The 24,987-nt window shown below is 44.8% G+C and overlaps 2 protein-coding genes across 3 annotated transcripts in view; one reads left to right on the top strand and one right to left on the bottom strand.

The window, feature by feature from the left end:
• The window catches only part of tmco6 (transmembrane and coiled-coil domains 6), a 44,009-nt gene extending 40,749 nt beyond the window's left edge, over positions 1–3,260 (bottom strand). For both annotated transcript variants that reach the window (XM_048543701.2, XM_048543700.2), the window contains exon 1: positions 3,070–3,260. In XM_048543701.2, coding sequence (XP_048399658.1) covers positions 3,070–3,139 — 70 coding nt within the window. In that variant the 5' untranslated portion in view covers positions 3,140–3,260. The remainder of the gene's footprint in view (positions 1–3,069) is intronic.
• LOC125458440 (chromosome-associated kinesin KIF4B-like) overlaps positions 1–24,987 on the top strand; it is a 92,948-nt gene that overhangs the window by 16,332 nt on the left and 51,629 nt on the right. Inside the window, exons 2-5 of the mRNA XM_048543699.2 lie at positions 16,342–16,431; positions 20,407–20,458; positions 21,652–21,734; positions 22,747–22,794. Coding sequence (XP_048399656.2) covers positions 16,342–16,431; positions 20,407–20,458; positions 21,652–21,734; positions 22,747–22,794 — 273 coding nt within the window. The remainder of the gene's footprint in view (positions 1–16,341; positions 16,432–20,406; positions 20,459–21,651; positions 21,735–22,746; positions 22,795–24,987) is intronic.

Consider the following 24,987-nt stretch of genomic DNA (forward strand, 5'->3'; position numbering starts at 1 on the left):
CCAGAGATATCAGTTGGGATGGTGAGGTTCTAACACAGATACGAGGAGGTATCAGTGTTTTAGGGGGCATACAGATGCAAAAATCCCCAGGTCCAGGCAGCTACGGAAGGCAATGCTGGCTGTGCTGGGTCCCTGGCTGATATACTTAATACTTGCTGGCCCTGGCGAAGTGCCTGATGACTGGAGGATAGCCAATGTGGTTGCTTAGTTCAAGAATGACAGCCGGGCTAGACCAGTAGGCCTGGCATCTTTCGTAGGGAAATTACTGGAAAAAATTCTGAAGGACACGATTAATTAATTCTTGGAAAGGCAGGGACTAATCAAGGCTAATCAGCACAGATTTGTTAGAGGGAGATCCTGTTTGATAAATTTAATTGAGTTTTTAAAGAAGATGACCAAATACATTGATGAGGGCTTTGCGATTGATGTGGTTTATATGGTCTTCAGTAAAGCCTTTGACAAGGTCCCACTTGGTCGGCTGGTCCAGAAGGTCCAAATTACTAAGTCTGCTGATGACATGAAAATTGAGGGTGTTGTTGATAGTGAGGAGGTTGGACTCAGGCATCTAGTCTGATATGGATCAACTGGTAAATATTCCCAATAAGCGAAAGGTGATGTGTTTTGGGAGACACAAAAAGTGAAAGACAAACACAATGAATGGTAGGCCCATAACGAGTACTAGGGAACAAAGGACCTTGGTGTACAAGTTCACAGATCACTCAACGAATCAGCACAAGCTGACAGGGTGGTGAAGAAAACAATCAGGATGCTTGTCATCATTAGCCACATTATAGAATATAGGAGCAAGGAAGTCTAGTTACAACTTTATAAAACATCGGTTTGGCAAAGATGGATTACTGTGTGCAGTATGGTGGCCACACTATCAGAAGGATGTGATTGCACTGGAAAAGGTACAGAGATTCACCAGGATGTAATCTGGAATGAAAAGTCTCAGTTACAAGGACAAGTGGGATAAGCTGGGCTTGTCTTTTTTTGGAGCAGAGGATGTTAAGGGGGATCTGATTGAGGGATACAAAATTATGAGATGTACAGACAAAGTAGATCATGGGTTTCTTCTCCACAGCAGACATGTCTAAGACTCCCGGGCATAAGTTTAAGATAAGGAGTAAATGGTTTAGAGAAGATCTGAAAAATATTTTATCATTCAGAGGGTGGAAGAGACATACAATGTGCCACCTGAGGGTGTTGGGGAGGCAAGTACTCTTGCAACATTTAAGAAGCATCTGGATGAGTGCTTAAAATGCCAGAGTATAGCAGAATATAGATGAAATGCATGTAAACGTGATTAGCGTAGTTTGGTGTCAGAGATAATGGGAACTGCAGATGCTGGAGAATTCCAAGATAATAAAATGTGAGGCTGGATGAACACAGCAGGCCAAGCAGCATCTCAGGAGCACAAAAGCTGACGTTTCGGGCCTAGACCCTTCATCAGAGAGGGGGATGGGGAGAGGGAACTGGAATAAATAGGGAGAGGCGGACCGAAGATGGAGAGTAAAGAAGATAGGTGGAGAGAGTATAGGTGGGGAGGTAGGGAGGGGATAGGTCAGTCCAGGGAAGACGGACAGGTCAAGGAGGTGGGATGAGGTTAGTAGGTAGATGGGGGTGCGGCTTGGGGTGGGAGGAAGGGATGGGTGAGAGGAAGAACCGGTGAGAGGAAACCAGTCCAACCTGTCTCTGCCTCCCTAACCGGTTCTTCCTCTCACCCATCCCTTCCTCCCACCCCAAGCCGCACCCCCATCTACCTACTAACCTCATCCCACCTCCTTGACCTGTCCGTCTTCCCTGGACTGACCTATCCCCTCCCTACCTCCCCACCTATACTCTCTCCACCTGTCTTCTTTCCTCTCCATCTTCGGTCCGCCTCTCCCTATTTATTCCAGTTCCCTCTCCCCATCCCCCTCTCTGATGAAGGGTCTAGGCCCGAAACGTCAGCTTTTGTGCTCCTGAGATGCTGCTTGGCCTGCTGTGTTCATCCAGCCTCACATTTTATTATCTTAGCGTAGTTTGGTGCTTGTTGGTTGGCATAGACATGCTGTATGACTCTAAAACAAGAGATCAGAGGCAAGGAATAAGACTCCCCAAATCCTGTCCATCATCTACAAGGCACAAGTCATGAATGTGATCCAATTTTCCCAACTTGCCCAGGTGAGTGCAGCTCCAACAACACACAAAAAGCTTCACAGCCTCCAGGACAAAGTAGCCTACCTATTTGGCATCACTTCCACAAACATTCACTCCCCCCACCACTGATGCTCAATAGTACTGAAGAAATTCACTAAAGATCCTTAGACACCAACATCAAAATCCATAACCACTTCCATCTCGAAAGACACATGGGAACACCATCATCTGCAGTTCCCCTCCAAGCCATTCACCATCCTCACTTGGAAATATAGCACTGTTCCTTCAGTGTCACTGGGTCGAGGTCCTGGAACTCCCTCCCTTTTGGCTTGTAGGTCTACTTTTAACATATGGAGCACAGCAATTCAAGAAGGCAGCTCACCAACCTCTGCCCCAGGACAACTAACGATGGGCAGTAGATGCTGGCCAGCCAATGAAACCCGCATCCCATAAGTGATTAAAAAACATAACTCGGGATGGGCACTTGTCCCAGTCTCATATACTCACCCCCTTCTTTCCCCCAGACCCAATGAGACATGTACGTAACTCCATCCCAGCTAATTTGAAGAGGCAGGGAGTCACACATTTCCTTCCCACTCAAATCATGGGGATGACCTTAGCCCCCTCATGGGGAAGGGGGGGGGAGGGGGGGAGAGGAAGGGGGGGGAGGGGGGGAGAGGAAGGGGGGGGAGGAAGGGGGGGAGGGGGGGAGGAAGGGGGGGAAGGGGGGGGAAGGGGGGAAGGGGGGGGAAGGGGGGGGGAGAGGGGAGAGGGGGAGGGGGGGGGAGGAGGGGGGGGAGAGGGGGAGGGGGGGGAGAGGGGGAGGGGGGGGAGGATGGGGGGAAGGGGGAATTTTCCCTCTCTCCGGCCTCAGAGGACGCCCCCTCTCCTTCCCTGCACCTCACACACCTCCTCGTCCTTCCTTACCCGACTCATGCAGCCGCCTCTTGGCTTTAATCTCCTCCACGCCGCAAGGTCGGTTCCGGCTCCGGATCATGTCCGCGGTCTTTGGATGGAGACGCTCACCAGGACCCACGGGGCTGATCCTCTCACATACACAGCACAAACCCGAGCTGCGGAGACCTCTTCGCCCGCTCCGGTCGCTTCCCGCCGTCGCACGCCGATGACGTTGGCTCCCCCCCCCAACTCCCAAAATACCTCCCAACGCAGCGCCACCCGCAGGCCTGGAGGCTGAAATGCAGGTCAGCCCCACCCGAAGCCTTGTCTTTCCCCTGTTCTGAGCGCTGGAGGTTGCAAAGGCTAGTTTGCATTTCGATAACGTCCTAAATATGACACGCCCACTTGCTCAACTCTTAGCCTTCCGCTCACTGCCTACAAGCCCCAAATGAAGCGTATGGTGGAATAATACCCCCCCAACTTGCTTAGGAGGGTGCAGCTCCAACAACGCTCAAGAAGCCTGACACCATCCAGGACCAAGCAACCCACATGATTGGCACCACATCCATAAACATCCACTCCCTCCATCACCAAAGCTCAGTATCAGCAATGTGTATCATTGACAAAATGCACTGCAGAAACCACAGATCCTGAGAAAGCACCTTCCAAACCCACAACCACTTCTGTCTAGGAGCACAAGGGCAGTAGATACATGGGACACCACCTCCTGCAAGTTCCCCTCCAAGCCACTCATCATCCTGAGTTGGAAATATATTGCCATTGCTTCACTGTCACTGGGTCAAAATCCTGCAATTCCCTCCTGAAGATCATTGTGGGGTGGAAGTACCCACAGACTGTAGTCGTTCAAGAAGGCAGCTCATCAAACACAAGTAGGGATGGATAACAGAAATTAGACAGAAGGATAGCTGGAATTGTGCTCCTATTGGAGGAGCATCTAAAGCAGCTCAGTCACAACCAAATGCATGGGTCAGACGTTTGTGGGTTAAGCCCCATTCCAGAGGCTTGAGAGCATAATCTACATTGACACTTCTGCAGAGGATCTACAGCTGGTATTGCTAAAAGCTGCATGGATTAGGATGCAAACTCACAGAGGTTCTGTAGTGGGTCTATATCCGTTATTGTCAATATGTCATGCTGGAGTCAAGATTCTTGTGATGAATCAGTTAAAGTTCTTCAAACTATTATGCAGAGTTTTGGATCCCTCATCAAAGGAAGAACGTACTTGCTATGAAGAGTGTTATTTAAATGGAGAAACCTGAGTCGCACAGAAAGCTCGATGGTTCTATTCCTGCTGTTATCTCTTACATTCTTATAGAAAGGTGCAAATTTTGTTTATATTTCCTCCCATCCTTTTCTCCTTGACAAAGATGAATAATTTGTTTACTTGCAAATTAAACACTCCGCAATAACGACCCAAAGACCTCATAAATCAGGATGCTCTTTTAAAAATCGTGATTTATTATGAAAGTCAAAAGTTGCCTTTTTTAAACATACACCAATATAGATTAACAGTTGATTTGTACATCTCATTAATAGCCTCTTTAGTCTCTAACAGATCTTATAAAGCAAAATTAGTCTCTCCACTTAACTCTGATTATAAACGGAGACTCACCTTTGGGGTTGCTCAGTGGTTAGCACTGCTGCCTCATAGCGCCAGAGACCTGGGTTTGATTCCAGCCTCGGGTAACTGTTAGAATGGAGTTTGCACATTCTGCAGGTATCAGCATGGGTTTCCTCCCACAGTCCAAAGATATGCAGGTTAGGGTGGATTGGCCATGGCAAGTTGTCCATGGTGTGCAGGATGTACAGACTCGGTGGATCAGCCATGGTAAAATGTAGGGTTACAGAGACTGGGTAGGATGCTCTTTGGAGGGTTAGTGCAGACTCAAGGGGCCAAATGGCCTCATAGTGCAATGTAGGGATTTTAACTGTCATTCTGAAGGTTCTGTAGCTCTACCTTGCCCTCTCCACATTTAATTTCCTCTTGATTTCTATTCAAAACTGGCAGATAAACATTTTTATCAGAAGTTAAGTGGCATTCTATTTGTTTGTATTGGAAGTTGCTTGTTGTACAGTTTTGCTGAAAAGAAAAGCGACATGCTGTCAAAGATTTTTGTTGTGCCCTCATCAGGACAGAATTGCAAGAATGTCAAATCCCAAAGGGAACAGCTGTTTACACAGCCTGAGAAGATGTGCTGAACAGTTGGCAAGTGAACTCCAAATGGTAGTGACGCACCACGGAAAATGTGTGAGAGATAGCTAACTGCCAAGTTTTGTTAAAATTCAAACTATGCAAAATGATTGGTCACTGCATCATTCTGGCCATCAGCGAAAGAACTCCACTTTTGGTCCCTAAGCTAAAATCATTTCTGTTGTTCTGTCAGCTGATTTCAGGATTCGCCCTTTCATTGTTGCATTACCGGAGTACAATGGAAAGGTTTGCAGCGTAGACACAGGCATAGTAGGTACAGATGTCACTCTCCCATCGCGACAATTGCCAAAGTTGTAACTGATGTCCCAATGGGACAATCAAAATTCAACATAACCTAGACACTAGTCTGCAGACTGTGTGTGACTTGAATTAAATGCTGCACTGCCAAAAGTGCTGTTTATCAGGGATGTTACATTAAACTGAGGCTGTTAGTGGATGTAAGACATCCAGGATACTATTTTATGAAGACCAACAGGACAAATGTCCTGATAAATCCCGAAAGAGGAGTCGTACCAGACTCAAAATTTTAACTCCATTTCTTTCTACCGATGGAGTTGTCTGCCACAGGGTTTCCATAATAGTCCCAGCATTCTCCACCAGCGTATGGCAGACTGTTTAAAAGATTTCAGTGAGCCACACAGGCTTGTACAGTACGTGGACAACATCCTGTTGTTCACAGACAATAGTGAGGAACATGGCCCCCTACTTAGTGAGTTGTTACAACTCGCGTGCAAGAGTGGGTTGAAGGTAAACCCTAAGAAGGCACAGATAGGGTTGAGGGAGGTCAAGTTCCTGGGACTGACCCTGAGGGCTGGAGAGTGCAGCACAGATGCAGCACAGGCTGAAGAGGTCTTGGGGGGTGGCTTGGTACATTTGAATAGTGCCCAGGATGTAATCTATAAAATCTTCTGGGTTAGTTGTACGATCAGGGGCCCTTGACATAATTAAACACATCTCTTGTGGCTTCCAAGGGGTGCATTGTATTTTGACTCCCTTGTGTTGGGTTCAGGTGAGGGACCGTGCGATGAGGAAATTGCCGGTGATTTTTCTTACAGGGGTCCTTCTTTGGGGGATGGTTACCCGGGGGTCTCTCCCAAACCCTGCCCTCAAATTCACTATCCCCTGCCCGTGAGTCAGGACTATCATATCCTTCGCTACTTGTGGAGTCGCTCGGAAACAGTAAACAGGTGTTAGAGGGTTGAGTCGGCTGCACCCGGGATTTATGTTTTCCCGGGCTTCTCTTGTGCGTTTTAAAAGGATCCTGCCGTCCCTTCTTTTGTTCACTAATGGTCTGGTCTGCGTCCTATTTCCTGTTTGTCTGTTTAGTTTTAGATCTAGTACGACAGGAGATAGGGTCTGTCCAAGCCGTGGGCTTGTCAGGGGATCCATGTGGGCTGACTACAGAAGGGCTTGGAGATTCTATAGGGGCTTTAGTTTGGTCAGCATCCGGTGGCAGTGATAGGGCTACGGGCGGTTGCTGAGACTGTGATGGCAGTGTTGGGGTGCCTGCAGATGTAGGTTGGGACGGGTAGAGTAGTGGTCCTGATGGGGCAGAGGAATGCCTTCCCCAGTCCTCGTCTTGTTCATCTGTGTCATTAATTTGGAACAACATCGGCATGCCAGATATATCAGGAGGTACCTCCGATTTTTTGTTTTCTGTCAACGTGGCAGTTCTCTCACTTGTCTTTCTCGTTTAACTCTTGCCCTGTCTTTCATTTCATGATCCTCACACTGCAGTTTTAAGATTTCCCAAGTTTTTGGTTTCCCCTCGTTATCACAGGCACTGATCCTCTCCTACGTGCATTATCCACCCAACTGGCCAGTTTTGATTTTCCAGTCAGCTCCTCAGCTCTCTTTCTCCAGAATGACATGAACCCTTTCCATCTGCTCCCCGCATGGCGTGTCATTAGTGCCTCTTCTGCCTTAGTGCATAGATCTATATCCCACGTTCCCCCCAATGGCCAATTCTCATTTCCCAATCTTTTGTTTAAGCATGCTGACAAACGTCTGTACTGTATTCATTTTCGGGTCATCCCGGCATAATCGATGTAAAGGAGTGCCGACACCCGACTTGTCCCATTTTTTCCTTTCAACTTTTTTTTAGCGCTTTCACTTTTTACTATCCCTATATACTACTGCAGTGTCCTTAGTCTCAACACCCACTTCAGGGTCCTGACCTTCGCGTGGGGAAATTCCCCTCTTAACAACCGGTCTCAGGCAGGGTGGTTGAAACAGACAGACACTGTAACTATTCTATACCTAGGTCTTATACTAACCCCTCTCCCTTTTCCCTATTGCCCGACACAGGGTTTCACCCCCCAGTCACCGGGGGAAATCTATCATCCCGGATTTTAAAAATTACCAGTTATCTGACCTAGGGACTCTAACCCCAGCCACCTGGGGCCTCTAACCTCCCAGATTTCTTTACCCAGTTCCACCGGGAGACTCTAACCTCCCGGATTTCTTTACTCAGTTCCACCGGGGTCTCTAACCTCCCGGATTTCTTTACTCAGTTCCACCGGGGGACTCTAACCTCCCGGATTTCTTTACTCCGTTCCACCGGGGTCTCTAACCTCCCGGATTTCTTTACCCAGTTCCACCGGGGTCTCTAACCTCCCGGATTTCTTTACTCAGTTCCACCGGGGTCTCTAACCTCCCGGATTTCTTTACTCAGTTCCACCGGGGGACTCTAACCTCCCGGATTTCTTTACCAACCTGGGGACTCGAACCTCCAGGCATTAGGATTTAACTGTGTTCAAGACCGTGAGCTGTCTTGGATTCCGTCAGTACAGAGCCACGCAGGGACGAGGGGTCGCACGGGTGGCAGGCTAGTGAGAGAGAGCAAGGTGAATCGTACCTTGCTGGCCCATCTGTCTCACTCCACCGACACTCGAACGATCATTTATTCAGCCCTCCACATGAGACTGCTGTATATGTTGGAACCCTGCTCATTGCGTCAAATGTCAAGTTCGTTTTCGGAGACCCTCACGGACTTGCTGCAATAACAAGACATTGACCTGTTTAGAAAAACACAAATCCTTTTATTACCAAGATAATAAAATGAGAGGCTGGATGAACACAGCAGGCCAAGCAGCATCTCAGGAGCACAAAAGCTGACGTTTCGGGCCTAGACCCTTCAAAGTTGCTTGGCCTGCTGTGTTCATCCAGCCTCTCATTTTATTATCTTGGAATTCTCCAGCATCTGCAGTTGCTTGGCCTGCTGTGTTCATCCAGCCTCTCATTTTATTATCTTGGAATTCTCCAGCATCTGCAGTTCCCATTATCTCCTTTTATTACCAAGCAAGTACAAGCTGTGGAGAATCACTGTACTCAACCCGGCACAGAGTGCAGAGTCTCGCAAGTAATTCTCCCTGAGCAGCGGACAGTCCCCGTTTTTTATACTTTACAAAAGACATGATACATAAAACAATTACTACAACAGACAAAGACAGGATACCAAACAAGTATTACATCAAGAACATAAAAGACCAGGAGATAGTATCGATTGCTAGTGAAGTGGCTGCTAATGGCAGGAGGCGATTTCGAGGTGTTGTCTGGGACAGGTTGTGATTTCAAGTTGCCAGTGTGTCTGGCTAAAGCAAAGTCAGTGCCCTGGCCCCTTTGTCAGCGACAGAAGTTACATGCTTTAGAGCTCTCACACCTTTACAAATGTTCTCCACCTAACCCTATTTGAAACAGTTTAATTTTAATTGTATTCAGTCAGGAAGCTTAAGACAGTGTCTGCACACTAATGTGTGGAAAGATAAGGAGTTACAAAAGTTTTACACTGAATTCCTAGCTGGGCAGGAAGCTTCAGGGCAGTGCCTGCATACCTATGTGTAGGTAGATGAAAGACTTTAATTTATAGAAGTATAGAAATCAAAGGCAGATAAAAGACTTTAATTTATAGAAGTATAGAAATCAATGGGATGTTATGCCAATAACATCTCATTATGACGAACAATTCTCAATCAAAACAGATTCTAATGGCATGCTGTTCCAACAAATATAAGTTCCACTTGTACAAAAAAATCAAAAAATAGAATTTTGTCTTTAGTACTTACAGCCAGGTTACAACTTCTGAAATGCTCTGTACCTTCTCTATCAAACTTTCTTTCAGGAACCCTTTCTGCTTCGAGTGTTCTGTCACAAATATTAACCTTTGATTTAGATACTGCTTTCTCAGAGTCTGAGAGAATTCTGCGAGAGCCAGTGATTCTCTCTTTATACTGAGGGCTGTTAACTTGGGCAGATGGCAGTTAGTTCTCCTGTCTTTGTCCAATTGCCCTCTTCTTTTATACCCATGATGACATTTTAATTTCTTGCAAGAGAATTCGACATATGTTGTCAAAGCCATGAAATCAATCCTGAAGAAGGGTCTAGGCCCGAAACGACAGCTTTCCTGCTCCTCTGATGCTGCTTGGCCTGCTGTGTTCATCCAGCTCTGCAACTTGTTATCTCAGATTCTCCAGCATCTGCAGTTCCTACTATATCTGAAACAATTTCTGATAGTCAGACAAAAGCCATTGTATTGTCATATCCTTCTCTCTGTCTGAGCCACAGGAAAATTAAAAAGAACCATCATCTCCAACACCATTCATGACCTCATCAGCTCAGGGGACCTCCCACCCACAGCCTCCAACCTCATTGTTCCCCAACCCCGCACGGCCCGTTTCTATCTCCTTCCCAAAATCCACAAACCTGCCTGCCCTGGTCGACCAATCGTCTCAGCCTGCTCCTGCCCCATCGAACTCATCTCCACATATCTGGACTCCATTTTCTCCCCTTTGGTCCAGGAACTCCCCACCTGCGTCCGTGACACCACCCACGCCCTCCACCTCCTCCAGGATTTCCAATTCCCTGGCCCCCAACACCTCATCTTCACCATAGACGTCCAGTCCCTATACACCTGCATTCCGCATGCAGATGGCCTCAAGGCCCTCTGCTTCTTCCTGTCCCGCAGGCCCGACCAGTCCCCCTCCACCGACACCCTCATCCGCCTAGCTGAACTCGTCCTCACCCTGAACAACTTCTCCTTTAACTCCTCCCACTTCCTACAGACTAAGGGGGTGGCCATGGGCACCCGCATGGGCCCCAGCTATGCCTGCCTCTTTGTAGGTTACGTGGAACAGTCCCTCTTCCGCACCTACACAGGCCCCAAACCCCATCTCTTCCTCCGGTACATTGATGACTGTATTGGCGCCGCCTCTTGCTCCCCAGAGGAGCTCGAACAGTTTATCCACTTCACCAACACCTTCCACCCCAACCTTCAGTTCACCTGGGCCATCTCCAGCACATCCCTCACCTTCCTGGACCTCTCAGTCTCCATCTCAGGCAACCAGCTTGTAACTGATGTCCATTTCAAGCCCACCGACTCCCACAGCTACCTAGAATACACCTCCTCCCACCCACCCTCCTGCAAAAATTCCATTTCCTATTCCCAATTCCTCCGCCTCCGCCGCATCTGCTCCCACGACAAGACATTCCACTCCCGCACATCCCAGTGTCCAAGTTCTTCAAGGACCGCAACTTTCCCCCCACAGTGATCGAGAACGCCCTCGACCGCGTCTCCCGTATTTCCCGCAACACGTCCCTCACACCCCGCCCCTGCTACAACCGCCCAAAGAGGATGCCCCTTGTTCTCACAAGCCACCCCACCAACCTCCGGATACAACGCATCATCCTCCGACACTTCCGCCATCTACAATCCGACCCCACCACCCAAGACATTTTTCCATCCCCACCCCTGTCTGCTTTCCGGAGAGACCACTCTCTCTGTGACTCCCTTGTTCGCTCCACACTGCCCTCCAACCCCACCACACCCGGCACCTTCCCCTGCAACCGCAGGAAATGCTACACTTGCCCCCACACCTCCCCCCTCACCCCTATCCCAGGCCCCAAGATGACATTCCACATTAAGCAGAGGTTCACCTGCACATCTGCCAATGTGGTATACTGCATCCACTGTACCCGGTGTGGCTTCCTCTACATTGGGGAAACCAAGCGGAGGCTTGGAGACCGCTTTGCAGAACACCTCCGCTCGGTTCGCAACAAACTACTGCACCTCCCAGTCGCAAACCATTTCCACTCCCCCTCCCATTCTTTAGATGACATGTCCATCATGGGCCTCCTGCACTGCCACAATGATGCCACCCGAAGGTTGCAGGAACAGCAACTCATATTCCGCCTGGGAACCCTGCAGCCTAATGGTATCAATGTGGACTTCACCGGTTTCAAAATCTCCCCTTCCCCAACTGCATCCCTAAACCAGCCCAGTTTGTCCCCTCCCCCGACTGCACCACACAACCAGCCCAGCTCTTCCCCTCCACCCACTGCATCCCAAAACCAGTCCAATCTGTCTCCACCTCCCTAACCTGTTCTTCCTCTCACCCATCCCTTCCTCCCACCCCAAGCCGCACCCCCATCTACCTACTAACCTCATCCCACCTCCTCGACCTGTCCGTCTTCCCTGGACTGACCTATCCCCTCCCTACCTCCCCACCTATACTCTCTCCACCTATCTTCTTTTCTCTCCATCTTTGGTCCGCCTCCCCCTCTCTCCCTATTTATTCCAGAACCCTCACCCCATCCCCCTCTCTGATGAAGGGTCTAGGCCCGAAACGTCAGCTTTTGTGCTCCTGAGATGCTGCTTGGCCTGCTGTGTTCATCCAGCCTCACATTTTATTATCTCACATTTTGTTGTCTTGGATTCTCCAGCATCTGCAGTTCCCATTATCTCAAATTAAAAAGAAACTTTTTTTCACGCCTACAGTGATGTTCATCCTAGGTTGCTCTATAATCACTCATTCTTGGGAACTCTAGGAGAATCTTGCAGGTTTTGTGAGATTAACTGCTCCTAGTCTTCGATTCAAATTGGGACAAGTGTTTAGATTTCTGTCCTCTCTCAGAATTTCAGATCTCTCAACTCAGTCTCTCCATCTTAGCGGAAGGACTGTCTTTTATTGGAAGCGGTATTGGTTCTGACGGACTTAATGTTAATGCTGAATTAATCTTGCTTAAGGATGTCACTGACATTTAAGAATCCAAAGGTGTTAACAACGTTTAATATAACTTCATAGATCATGTCTATTAATCCATTAACCAACTAATTCGTGGTTATAATACTAACTGCAGATTTCCAAGTATTAGCCAGCCCCCATTGAAACTAATTCAGAGGTTCACAACCATATCAGGTTACAACCACATCAATATAGGTTACACCCCACTTGAAAGTGCATTCATGCATAACGTGCTATGTAAACAACCCTATTTAAACACAAGACCAACATTCCATTCAAAGGTGCAGTCAGGTGTGATGGCTAACAAAACTGCACAGATGCTACAGGATGGAGATAACAAGGTGTACAGCTGGATGAACACGGCAGGCCAAGCCGCATCAGAGGAGCCAGAAGGCTGACGTTTTGTGCCTAGACCCTTCTTCAGAAATGGGGCAGTTCCTACTATCTCCGAAACAATTTTAACCCCAATGCGAAGCTCCCATTTTTGATGACGATTTGAGGCCTGAAACGTCAGCTTTCCTGCTCCTAAGATGCTGCTTGGCCTGCTGTGTTCATCCAGCTCCACACCTTGTTATCTCGGATTCTCCAGCATCTGCAGTTCCTGTTGTCGCTGCTATTACCAAGTTATTTATCTTCCCCCTCCAGCTAGAGTAACTCCAAGTATCAGTCAAAGGTGATCATTGGACAGCCCTGCATATTTTTCCTGTGTATTATGTAGCCAGGTACATTTTTACTCGACATGTATACAAAACTTTACCCCACTAATAAGACTAACAAACGCTATGCAGTGTACCTTTAACATACCAATAAAACTAATGGTGCTATGTCCAGACCCGTGTGAAACTGAATGAATGAATGATAGTAAATAGAAAGCACAGATGGATGCAACCATGAAACTAACTAAACAAAGAGTGGCAGAGTGGACTCGGTGGGGCCGAATGGCCTGACTTTCACTCCTATGTCTTATGGTCTTATACAAGGAATCAAGGGCTACGGGGAGAGTGCAGGGAAGTGCAGTTGAAATGCCCAGCAGCCATGAATTAAATGGCGGAGTGTACTCGATGGGCTGAATGGCCTTACTTCCGCTCCTAAGTCTTATGGTCTTATGGTCTAAGCGATAGTAAATAAGAACCAGACAATCCAAACTGTTGGGAACACAGACTTTTATTTAAAAAACACAAGATGCCTTTTTCTAACTTTAAAATTCTAACCTTGAAAATAACAAGACTAACACATTTTGAATTATGTAGGAACAAACCAGACAGACACTCTAATCCCATTAAAGTGACCATTAACACTCAGCAATAATGGTAACATTTAGCACAAGATTAGTTCCTGATTTACAGATGCCACAGTTCTCGAAACGTCAGCTTTTGTGCTCCTGAGATGCTGCTTGGCCTGCTGTGTTCATCCAGCTTCACACTTTGTTGTCTTAGAATGTTAATGTTTGCTTGAGTTTTGTATAAAACAGCTGCTTTTGAGCTATGAGTTTGGGGATTCTATTTCACCTTACACTGTGCTGCTGTGAATATGCAATGAAAAAGTTATTTTCACCACTCACTGATCCTGGTTGTTTGAACACGATCTCATATCACACAGTCTTTGGATGGAGACAGAGGAGATCTATATTGGTACCTGGAGTAGCAGATGTGTAGCCCACATCTCCTGAGAGAGTACTGAACAACTGTATCTAAAACATTTGCATAAATTGTACCAATTACAATAAACTACATTGAAATGTAAGACTAGAGATAACAAAATGTGGAGCTGGATGAACACAGAGATAATGGGAACTGCAGATGCTGGAGAATCCAAGATAACAAAGTGTGCAGCTGAATGAAGGGTCTCGGCCCGAAATGTCAGCTTTTGTGCTCCTGGATGAACGCAGCAGGCCAAGCAGCATCTGAGGAGCACAAAAGCTCTTTGAAATGTAAGACTAGCGCTTCTTCTGTTGAGAATCACCAATGGTCTCTCCCCTATCATTGATTCGGAGCTAGGCTTACCATAGGAAAAGGAGAATTGGTGGCAGTCGACTGCATCAACCTCTCAATATTACCTGCTGGCAATGTGTAAAAATACCACAACTTTATTTTCCAAATTATTACTGAACCTCATCTCACACACACAAAACACTTGCCCTAAATAAAGAACATTCTTTTCAAAAAATGGCAGAAGGTGGGGAGAGAGGAAGTCTTGAAAGGATTTGTTGCACTTTACCGAAGAAAAATGGCAAATTTTTAAAAGCGTCCTGAGGGAGCATGAAAATTGTAAACTGAAGAAAAGAAAAATAATTAAAAAACGAGTAAAGCTTTGAGTAGCTTGGAGCGGGAGGATGACTGGCAGCCAGAGGAAAAGAACAAAATTGAATGAGTTATTTATAATTTAACTGACAGGCCCTTCCAGTATGAAATTGCTCCCTGCTTACTAAAAAATTAATTGTAAATTTGCAGCAGAAGAACACGCAATCTTTTAATTATTCACCTGTTGAGTATTGAATTGTATTTGCTGAGTCCCAGTTGGAAAAACTAAAGGCACTGCGTGATCCTTAAGACAACAAACATGGAACAAATGAACATTTTCCCCAGTGAACAGGCAATCTCTGAACTGAATAAGGTCCTTTAAATATTTAGGACTTTATACCTGCTTTCAAAAGGTATATTGAGTCTTGATAAATATTAGATTTAAATCATAAAATACCAGAATACATTGTAACTCAGTCAGAATCTGAGAGGTGATCAGCACCAATTTGCATTTATCTAGCGCCTCGAATGTTGTGAAATTACCCAACATGCTTCACAGGAGCATGACTGAAAGAAAATATAACACTGAGACGAAGAAGCAACAACTAGGGCAGACCACAGCGGGCCAGGCAGCATCCATGGAGAGAACAAAAACAGAAAACTCTGCCGGAAAGAGAAAGCAAGTTAGTGTTTCAAGTGCAGATGACTCCGTTTCAGAGCTGATGAAGAGTCATCTAGATTCAAAATGTTAGCTTAACTCTTCTCCATGGATGCTGTGATCTCCAGCACTTTTTATTTTCAGTTCAGATTCCAGCATCTGCAATAATTTGCTCCTAACTAGGGCAGATACCTGAAAGCTTGGCTAAACCAGTAAGTTACAAGGAAATTGTAAATAACTTACTTCATTAGCTGTTCTGCAGGAGCATGAAGATTGTAAACAGAGAGGTGCAAAGCCCCAGTTACAAAAGGTGAGCAAACCTTTGAGTGGCTTGGTTCAAGAGGACAAGAAATACTTCTCTTCACTGAAACTATTTCATGCATAAATAATAGCACAGGGACATGGGAGCGGACTAACCTGAATTTATAAACATATTTTTTAAAAAATCTATGCCCACCTGATAACACAGCATCTGGTCAAGGAGGTGATTACAACCTAAATTTTGTGCTCAAGCTCCTGGCGGGAGCTGACCTAATCACTGAGCAGCAGAGGAATAACAGTTAATTTATTTAATGCATTTGAGAGAACATGCAGGAGATAGGTCTTCCCTTGTTGGCCTGGTGGAAAACTTATGCTGGCAAAGTAGACTTTCAATTAAACTTTTTAGTTTGTAATAATGCCATTTTATTATCCAGTCCGTTAAGGTGGGATTTTAGAAGTATTGCATATAAGAAAAGTTTCCTTGTTTGAATACAGAGCATGATGGTATCAATATTTTATATCTCAATTTATCTATCATGATATTTGATAGTTGTGACTAAACAATTGGCTTTAGTTAACTGACAACCCTGTCATTCCATATCTGTGTAACTGAACTGTTTAACTGGCTCTGTTGTCATTGGATTTCCTTCGCTCATTTTAACGTCTTTTTTGGAAAACAAATTGGAGAGTTGTGTAGCTATGGCTGTAATTTACTGGCAATTTTAATGTGCGTAGTAGGACGGGCAATGGAATGGAGTAGATCATCGTAAAGGATTAAACCACTAAAGGAACAGGCAGCCTGTGAGTTAATTTATTATGCTTAAAGAATATTCCAGGTTCCTTTTCCTCATGCTCGATCGGTTAATCAATGAAAATTTATTTCTACCACAGGAAACAGTGACTAAACACTTATTGCTTATTGAATCATTGAATAAAACAGCACAGATGGACACCATGGAGTCAGTGCCTGCTCTTTTGAAGGTCAGTCAACTTAACCCCATTCCCCCATTCTTTCTTCATATTCTTGAAATATTATTCTTCAAATATTGATCCGATTTCCTTCTGAAAACCAGTATTGAACCCACACATATTCACACATACACACGCACACAAGCACACACACTCTCCTCCATGAATCATTCATTTTAAAACTTGTGGTTGGTAAGCTACTTCAACAAAGGAGATAACAAGGTGTAGAGCTGGATGAACACAGCAGGCCAAGCAGCATCAGAGGAGCAGGAAGGCTGACGTTTCGGGCCTAGACCCTTCTTCAGAACATCAGCTTTCCTGCTCCTCTGATGCTGCTTGGCCTGCTGTGTCCAACCAGCTCCACACCTTGTCATCTCAGATTGTCCAGCATTTCCAGTTCCTACTATCTCTGAAACTACTTCAACAAAGGTCAAGGCATCTATATTTACAATATTTCAGGGCTATCAATCCCTGTTCTCACCTGGAAAATGTCATGTTTAAACCAATTTTCTTCCCAATCTAAGTCCACACATATTATCCGGTTCAAGCCACGTTAAAGAGCAGGGAGCACCAGCTCAGTTATTCCCCACTTCCCAAATGCAAGAGGGTGGAGTTCACCAGCTAATAATTCTGGAATAAAAAGCTCATCTCAGAAATGGTGACTATGGTATCTGTAATCAATTATCAAAAAAAACCATATTGAAGGGATCACTAATATCCTTTATATCACAAAGTCTGCCATCCTCATATTTGTTAGCCTACATGTGACTCCAGACCCACAGCAATGTGGTTGAATCCTAACTGGCCTCTGAAATGTTCAAGTTACAGGTGCAACGTAAAGCATGCAATTTATACATATTTTAATAACATTTATATTTGTTTGGATTTTGAGCTACTAACATATACATTTTTTGAGTGTTACTTCCCTGGTTTAATGATTAACTTGTTAGTATTTCTGTAGTGACGGAGATTTATTTAAAAACAGTGTGAATGAAAGACTTCCTGGAGAATATTGGGCTTCTGGTTTCATTGGGATAATTCTATGAGTGAACAAAGTAAGCAGTTGGACATTAGGTTCAACTTTAGAAGGTCAGGGATTGATATTTCCCTTTTGATTAGGGGAAAACATCTATAGCTTGGAAAAGAACAGTTTTTTTTGAAATGTGGAGGTGGAGGAGCGCAGCAGGCCAGACAGCAACTGAGGAGCAAAAATGTCGATATTGTGGGTCTGACCCTTTATCAGGACTCAGTTTGGGCAATTCTGCAGGGTTCTCAGCTGAAAGTGAACTCACAGGTAGACAGGATAGTGAAGAAGGCATTTGGTATGCTTGCCTTAATTGGCCAGTGCATTGATTACAGGAGTTGGGAGGTCATGTTGAGGTTATACAGGGCATTGATGAGGCCACTTTTGGAATATTGCATTCAATTCTGGTTTCCCTCCCATAGAAAAGATGTTGTGAAACTTAAAAAAGGTTCAGAAAAGATTTACGAGGATTTTGCCAGGGCTGGAGGGTTTGAGCTACAGGGAGAGGCTGAATAAGCTGGGACTATTTTCCCTGCAACATCAGAAGATGAGGGATGACCTTATAGAGATTTATAAAATAATGAGGGCCATGGTTAGGGTAAATAGCCAAGATCTTTTCTCCAGGGTGAGGGAGCCCAAGGCTAGCCAGCATAGGTTTAAGGTGAGAGGGGAAAGATTTAAAAGGGACCTAAGGGGCAACTTTTTCATGCAGAGGGTGGTGCATGTATGGAATGAGCTGCCAGAGGAAGTGGTAGAGCCTGGTACAATTACAACATTTAAAAGACATCTGGATTGGTGCATGAGTAGGAAGGGTTCAGAGGGAAATGGACCAAACGCTGGCAAGTGGGACTAGATTAATTTAGGATATCTGGTCGGCATGGATGAGTTGGACCATAGGGTCTGTTTCCAAGCTGTACATCTCAATGACTCTATGACTATTTCAAAATCAAGGGGACGTAAGTGAAAAGCAAAGAGGATTTAACGAGACAGTTTACCTCCCACAGGTAGTGGGGGTCTAGAAGGCACTGTTTGGAAGGATATTTGAGGTAGGAAATCTCACAACCTTTAAAAAAGGTCTTGCATGAGCACTTGAAATGTCATAACATTCAAAGTTAAAGGTCCAGTGCTGGAAAGTGGGACAGGTGTAGATTTAAGGTTTTGTTGCTGATGGGCCACAGGGCCTCCCAATTACTGTATGATTCAATTAATCCTCTTCAATTACAATGCCGGCATTCTCCTTGTCCTTTGTGGAGAAAGGATTCACTGAGGCAGCTGCCCAAATCTCCTGTAATGACTCATAAGTTTCTCTGTACATCTCCGAGAGGTCTTGCTCTTTCCTTATTTACTCTTTTGTTAACGTATTGATAAGAGATTTTTGGATTTTCCTTGATTTTACCTGACAACATGTTTTTAAATTCTCACTTTGTTTGCCAAATTTCTTCTTTCACTTCTCTCCTGCAAACCTTCACAGTAGTTTCTTTTTGTGACTGTCATAAGTTTTCATTTTCTGCTTGAGCTTACTCTGAAGGCTTCTAGATAACTAAGGAGCTCTAGATTTGGCAGTACCACCCTTTATCTTTGTAGATAGTGGTTGAAAAGGAACTGTTTTCACTGACAGAGATATCCAGCACACAGGGTCATAAGCTTGAAATGAGAGTGAGCCATTTTGTGGGATGATGTCCAGAGTCGTCCTTCACACAAAGGACAGTAGACATTGGAAACTCTTCCTCCCAAAAAAAACTGATGACGGTGAGCAACAATTGAACACCGTAAAACAGAGATTGACAGAGCAAGGATATGGACCCATTGTGGGGAGATGGAATTAACATGCAGGACAGCCATGATTGAATTGAATGCTGGAACAGGCTTGAACAGCTGGATGGAGACTTCTGAGATAGTGGGAACTGCCAATGCTGGACAATCTGAGATAACAAGGTTTAAAGCTGGATGAACACAGCAGGCCAAACAGCATCAGGGGAGCAGGAAAGCTGACATTTCAGAAAATTTTAGAAATTTTCTGAAGAAGGGTCCAGACCCAAAACGTCAGCTTTCCTGCTCCTCTGATGCTGTGTTCATCCAGGTTCACACCGTGTTATCTCAGGTTCTTCCTGTACTGTTTTACTTTGAAGTCAGATTAATTGTGATCTTGGTGCAAATTTCCATTGTCTAACAAGAAAAGCACCAGGACTTTAAACATGGGAACTTGAAACAAAATGGATTCTGTTATGTGGTGGAACCTCACCACAGCTCGTTTTGGAGATGGATTTTTCTTGTGGATTTGGAGCCACTATCCTCTTTCCTGATGAGTATCCATAGGAGCTTCTTATTCTGGTTGGGTTGGTGTACTTGGTAACATGTTGAGAAGGGTACATATCTGAAACAAGATGTGCTTTATTGCTTGATAGCAACTAGGTACAAGTTACATTGGTATAATAGACATGATCTCTGAGACTTTGAGACTGACATTGATGTTAGACCTGACTCCTTCACTTTCCAAAGCTGTTCCCTGCCTGGATCCATGTGACATCATCGTATTGGGTGTTGTTTCATGTAGTCCTCGGCATTAACCCTTTTCGAATCTTACCCAACAGATTCCTCACTTAAGAAAGAACTTCTCACCAACTGTTCTTCCTCTCACCCATCCCTTCCTCCCACCCCAAGCCGCACCTCCATCTCCTACCTACTAACCTCATCCCACCTCCTTGACCTGTCCGTCTTCCCTGGACTGACCTATCCCCTCCCTACCTCCCCACCTATACTCTCCTCTCCACCTATCTTCTTTTCTTTCCATCTTCGGTCTGCCTCCCCCTCTCTCCCTATTTATTCCAGAACCCTCACCCCATCCCCCTCTCTGATGAAGGGTCTAGGCCCGAAACGTCAGCTTTTGTGCTCCTGAGATGCTGCTGGGCCTGCTGTGTTCATCCAGCCTCACATTTCATTCTCACCAATTGCTTTTGTTTCAGACAATGGAACAAGCTCCACTGCAAGTTGCTATCGGATTCCAGCAAATTTCAGGTGAGAGATTTGTATCATCTCATTCCACAAAAGTTTGGTGTTTGGGATCATGTCTCCCGTTGCATCTCCATCATACTTAACTGCGAGACCATTCTGAGGAACAGCCACTGCACTGCTTGGGGGAGGGTATTCCTGGGGCGGGTGAGATGGGATGGTTTTTCATTTTCCTATGGCTTACCTGTTGTAGTCTGTGGATTTAAGTGCTTGATGTACCTTTCAGGCTCCCTTGAATTCCAAATACATGCGCTACCTGCTCCCAACAGCCTCACTGTACAAATAGAGTCTGCCCTTTATTGGACTATGGAAGCAGGGAAGCTTTTCTAGAACTGCACAGGGCATCGGTGAGAATACTGTGCCCAGCTTTGTTCAGCATATATAAGGAACAACACATTTGCATTAGGTGAGTGCAGGTAGTGTGTGGTGGGGATTGGTCAGTGGGGTGGGTGGGGCAGATAGGTGGGAGGGAAGATGGTCAGGTTGGGTCTGGTTGAGGAAGCTGGGCCTCCTCCAGTTGATGCAGGAGGTGGATGTCAGTATCAGGGGGATTTGAAAAATAAACTGCTCTTCCCAGAATGACATTAGCTTCCTCAGTGCAACTGCAGCTGCACTTATCTAGATGATTAGTGAGTGTTTATTATCATAACAACTAGATACCATTAGCCATGAAGTATCTTTGGGACTCAAAAAGTTCTATAAGTAGGTTTGAAAGCTCAATATGTACATTCTTTATTACATTACAATACTATTATAGTAACATACACATGTTCTTTATTAATTCCATATGCAGTAATAAACCACATTGAATTTGAAGTATAAATTAATTGTTGTTATTAATGTTAATAACCCATTTATCAAGGAGCCTGTTTCCAAGACTGTTTATTTGTAGTTCAAATTTCAATATAAACTCCAGTCTGTTCGGTCCCTTTCCTGAAAAATACCCCTTACTGAGGAAAACCAGGCCTTCAGTATGTCTCTATTCACTCTGGAACATGTACTGGTTCATTCTAAAGGATGATCATATACAATAATGAGAATTGTAATTGTATTCAAGCAGTGTTTAAAGTTTTACCTTGTAAGCCATATGTAACAGCATCGCAGTCTGATAATCAGAAGTTTTTGGGAAGGTCAGTACTACACATGGGAGATATCTTCATTAACCTCTTTTCCCTCTGAATTTTTGTTTGGATTTACAGACACGGTCGAGGGAAGGCTAACATCAGTGACAATCAAAGATTCAAAAAGTTTGTCCATCATAAATCAGAGCACAGGAGAACAGGTCAGTCAAAAAATAAAATCAGCCATTTAAAGACTTGGAATAAGTCTTATATTTTAAACAATATTTAAGTGCTTGATGTGCCTTTCAGGCTCCCTTGAATTCCAAATACATGCACTGCCTGCTCCCAACAGCCTCACTGTACAAATAGAGTCTGTCCTTTATTGGAGTATGGAAGCAGGGAAGCTTTTCTAGAACTGCACAGGGCATCGGTGAGAATACTGTGCCCAGCTTTGTTCAGCATATATAAGGAACAATACATTTGCATTAGGTGAGTGCAGGTAGTGTGTGGTGGGGATTGGCCAGTGTGGTGGGTGGGGCAGATAGATGGGAGGGAAGATGGACGGGTTGTGTCTGGTCGAGGAAGCTGCGCCTCCTCCAGTGTCACAATGACACTGTCCGCAAACTGAAAAAGCAACACCTCATATTCTACCTCAGGAGCCTACAGCCTAATGGCCTAAACATGGGATTCACCAGTTGTTAAACCCATTCCCCCCCCCCACCCCCACCCCTGGGCTCATCCCATGTTTAACCCTCCCTCTCACCCCTGCCTCCTTGAACTGAAACAACCTGTCCATCTTTCCGCCCCCTCCCATCCCACTAACCAATCCCCAGCAATCCTGATCTGCACTCACATATCACCATCCCACCTGCCTTCCTAACCCTAACCCTAACCCTATAGCAGCCCCACCTCACCTCTCTCTATTTATTTCTGAGCTCCCTTCCCCCTCCCCATTTCTGAAGAAGGGTCCTGACCCAAAATGTCAACTTTCCTCCTCCTCTGATGCTACTTGAGCTGCTGTGTTCTTCTATACATCATTCTGGTCATGCTTTCTGTGAAAAATAGCAAGAATTCTGAAGGATGACAGTGCCTAATATTTAGTTGCCAATTGTTGGCTCTAACTCTGGAGGACCTTGCTTTAATCTGACTATGTCAATAGTACATGTGTTGTAGAAGGAGTAAGATCAATAAATCTTTCCATGAGACTTCATTCACATAACCATGTATTTCCAGGATTGGACATTCAGATGTGATGCTGTCTTCAACCAGGACATGGAACAGGTGAGGAAATATCTCTAATGTTCTGGGGACTCGTGTTCAAATCCCACCATAGAAGATGGTGAACTTGACTTCGATAAAAATGATGACCATGAAACCATTGCTGATTGTCAGAAAAATCCATCTGGTTCACTAATGTCCTTCAGGGAAGGAAACAGCCATCTTTGCCTGGCCTGGCCTACATGTGAGTCCAGACCCACAGCAATGTGGTTGACTCAAAAATGCCCTCTGGGGCAATTAGGGATGGGCAATAAACGCTGGCTTGGCCAGCAAAACCCTCGCTCTGAAAATGAAAAAAAAACAAATTTGAAACATATGAAAAACAAAAAACAAATATTCTGAGATTATCCCCTCTCACCCCGGACTCACCCACAAAGAGAAATAACCTCTGCGCGTCTACCCGGTCAAATCATCTAATAATCTTATCTGTTTCAATAAGGTTGCTCCTCATTCTTCTATATCACAACGAGTACAGGCTCGACCTACTCAACCTCTCCTCATGCCTAATATCAATCTCGCAAATCTCGTCTGAACTGCCACCAATATCAGTATATCTTTCCTTTAATAAGAGGCCCAACACTGTTCAGTGTTCCAGCTGTGGTCTGAGTGGAGCCCATAGTCATATCAAAACTTACCTATTTTAATACACCGTTCCTTTTGAGATAAAGACCAACATTCCATTTGTTTTTCTATAACTTGATGAACTTGGATGCTCGCCTCATGGACATCAAACCCAATCATAATGGCGATCTTATTAAAATGTCACAATGAACTGGGAAGTGTTGTGTCGATAATCCTGTCCCCATCAAAATATGAATTCATTTATAAAATCCCAATGAGACCAGCAAAATTACCAACTGAGTTCTATCCCCACCTATCATTTACTTGTTAGGCCCTCTTCCCACCCTATGTTCTGCATAAAAACCAGCATTTACCTAGCTACTGTCAGCTCTGAGGAAGGGTGGCTTGACCTGAAATGTTAACTCTGATTTCTCTCAGCGGCCAGGCCACCTGAACTTTTCCAGCAATTTCTGTGTCTGTTTCTGAAAGTTACCAATTTGTCTGACTGACTATTATTCAGGACGAAAACTAGGGGACATACTTTAAGAATTACAATGAGGGCTCATAATACATTATTACTATTTGCGAAACTGACGTTCTAAAGTGGAGGAAAAATGAATTTTAGTTATCAGTTGTGTGAAGGTCTGGCTTTTAAAGCGAGTGCGGAAAGTCATTGTGAAGTTGGTTCGAAACAACATTTCCCAGAAATCATGTAATTTTAATTAAATGACTAGCAAGCCACCAGAGGAGATAACTGCAAAGGTGTTTGCTGACTCGAATTTTGTAACCCAGACAGAGACACAGGCTTGGGGCAGAAACACGTTTCTGTCAGAGAGAAGTCTACAACAGCAGAAGTGCTGGTCGTAGCAGTTTCCAAGCATTCAGGGCTGGGGAGATGTCTTAAGTTGCTTTGAAGGAAATGCTAAGTCCAGAAGACTGTGAAGGTGACAGAATGAAGGAGATCCTACAATACTGTTGGATATGCACGTTCAGGACTATTAAGGAACTGAATTAGTAGCTTGTTTAAAGGACTTTGGGAGAGTGAAGAAAATAGCATCAAATGAATCCACAGAAATTTGCAGAAAGATGTGCCAGCTCAGCAAGAAGCTTCAGTGTGGAGAGTAGAGGTGCCCATGCTCTGAAGTTTGAGTGTCTGTAATGTTATTCCTCAGCTAAAATGGGTTAATTTCTTTTACTGACATTTATAATGAGTTTCTTTTTCACAATATTTCCTCTATGGTGTGAGAGAGTTTGTGTTTTATTTCTGTTGTGCAAGCAACTTGTATGTTTTTTTGCTAAAAGTTTACTGTGAGCCTCTTATGAATTAATTTATTGACTGACCTCCGTGGTAAACATGGTCCATCAAGCCAAGTCTCAATTTGCGATCTGGCTTTTCCAGTATTTCCATCAACTGGGGTTAGTACAGAACGAGAGGTCTCCCTTTTAAAATGGACATTCTTTGTCTGAGGGGTCATTGGAGTGAAAATTCTTTTCCTAGAAGATAATGGAGACTGGCTTTTTAAATTTATACCTGGTTGAGATAGATGACGTTTTGATTAACAAAGGAGTCAGGGGTTATGTGGTTCAGGAAACTAAAACTGAGGCCATTACTACATCAGCCATATCACATTGAAT

Source organism: Stegostoma tigrinum, chromosome 13 (genome assembly GCF_030684315.1).
Source record: "Stegostoma tigrinum isolate sSteTig4 chromosome 13, sSteTig4.hap1, whole genome shotgun sequence".
NCBI classification, from domain to species: Eukaryota; Metazoa; Chordata; class Chondrichthyes; order Orectolobiformes; family Stegostomatidae; genus Stegostoma; species Stegostoma tigrinum.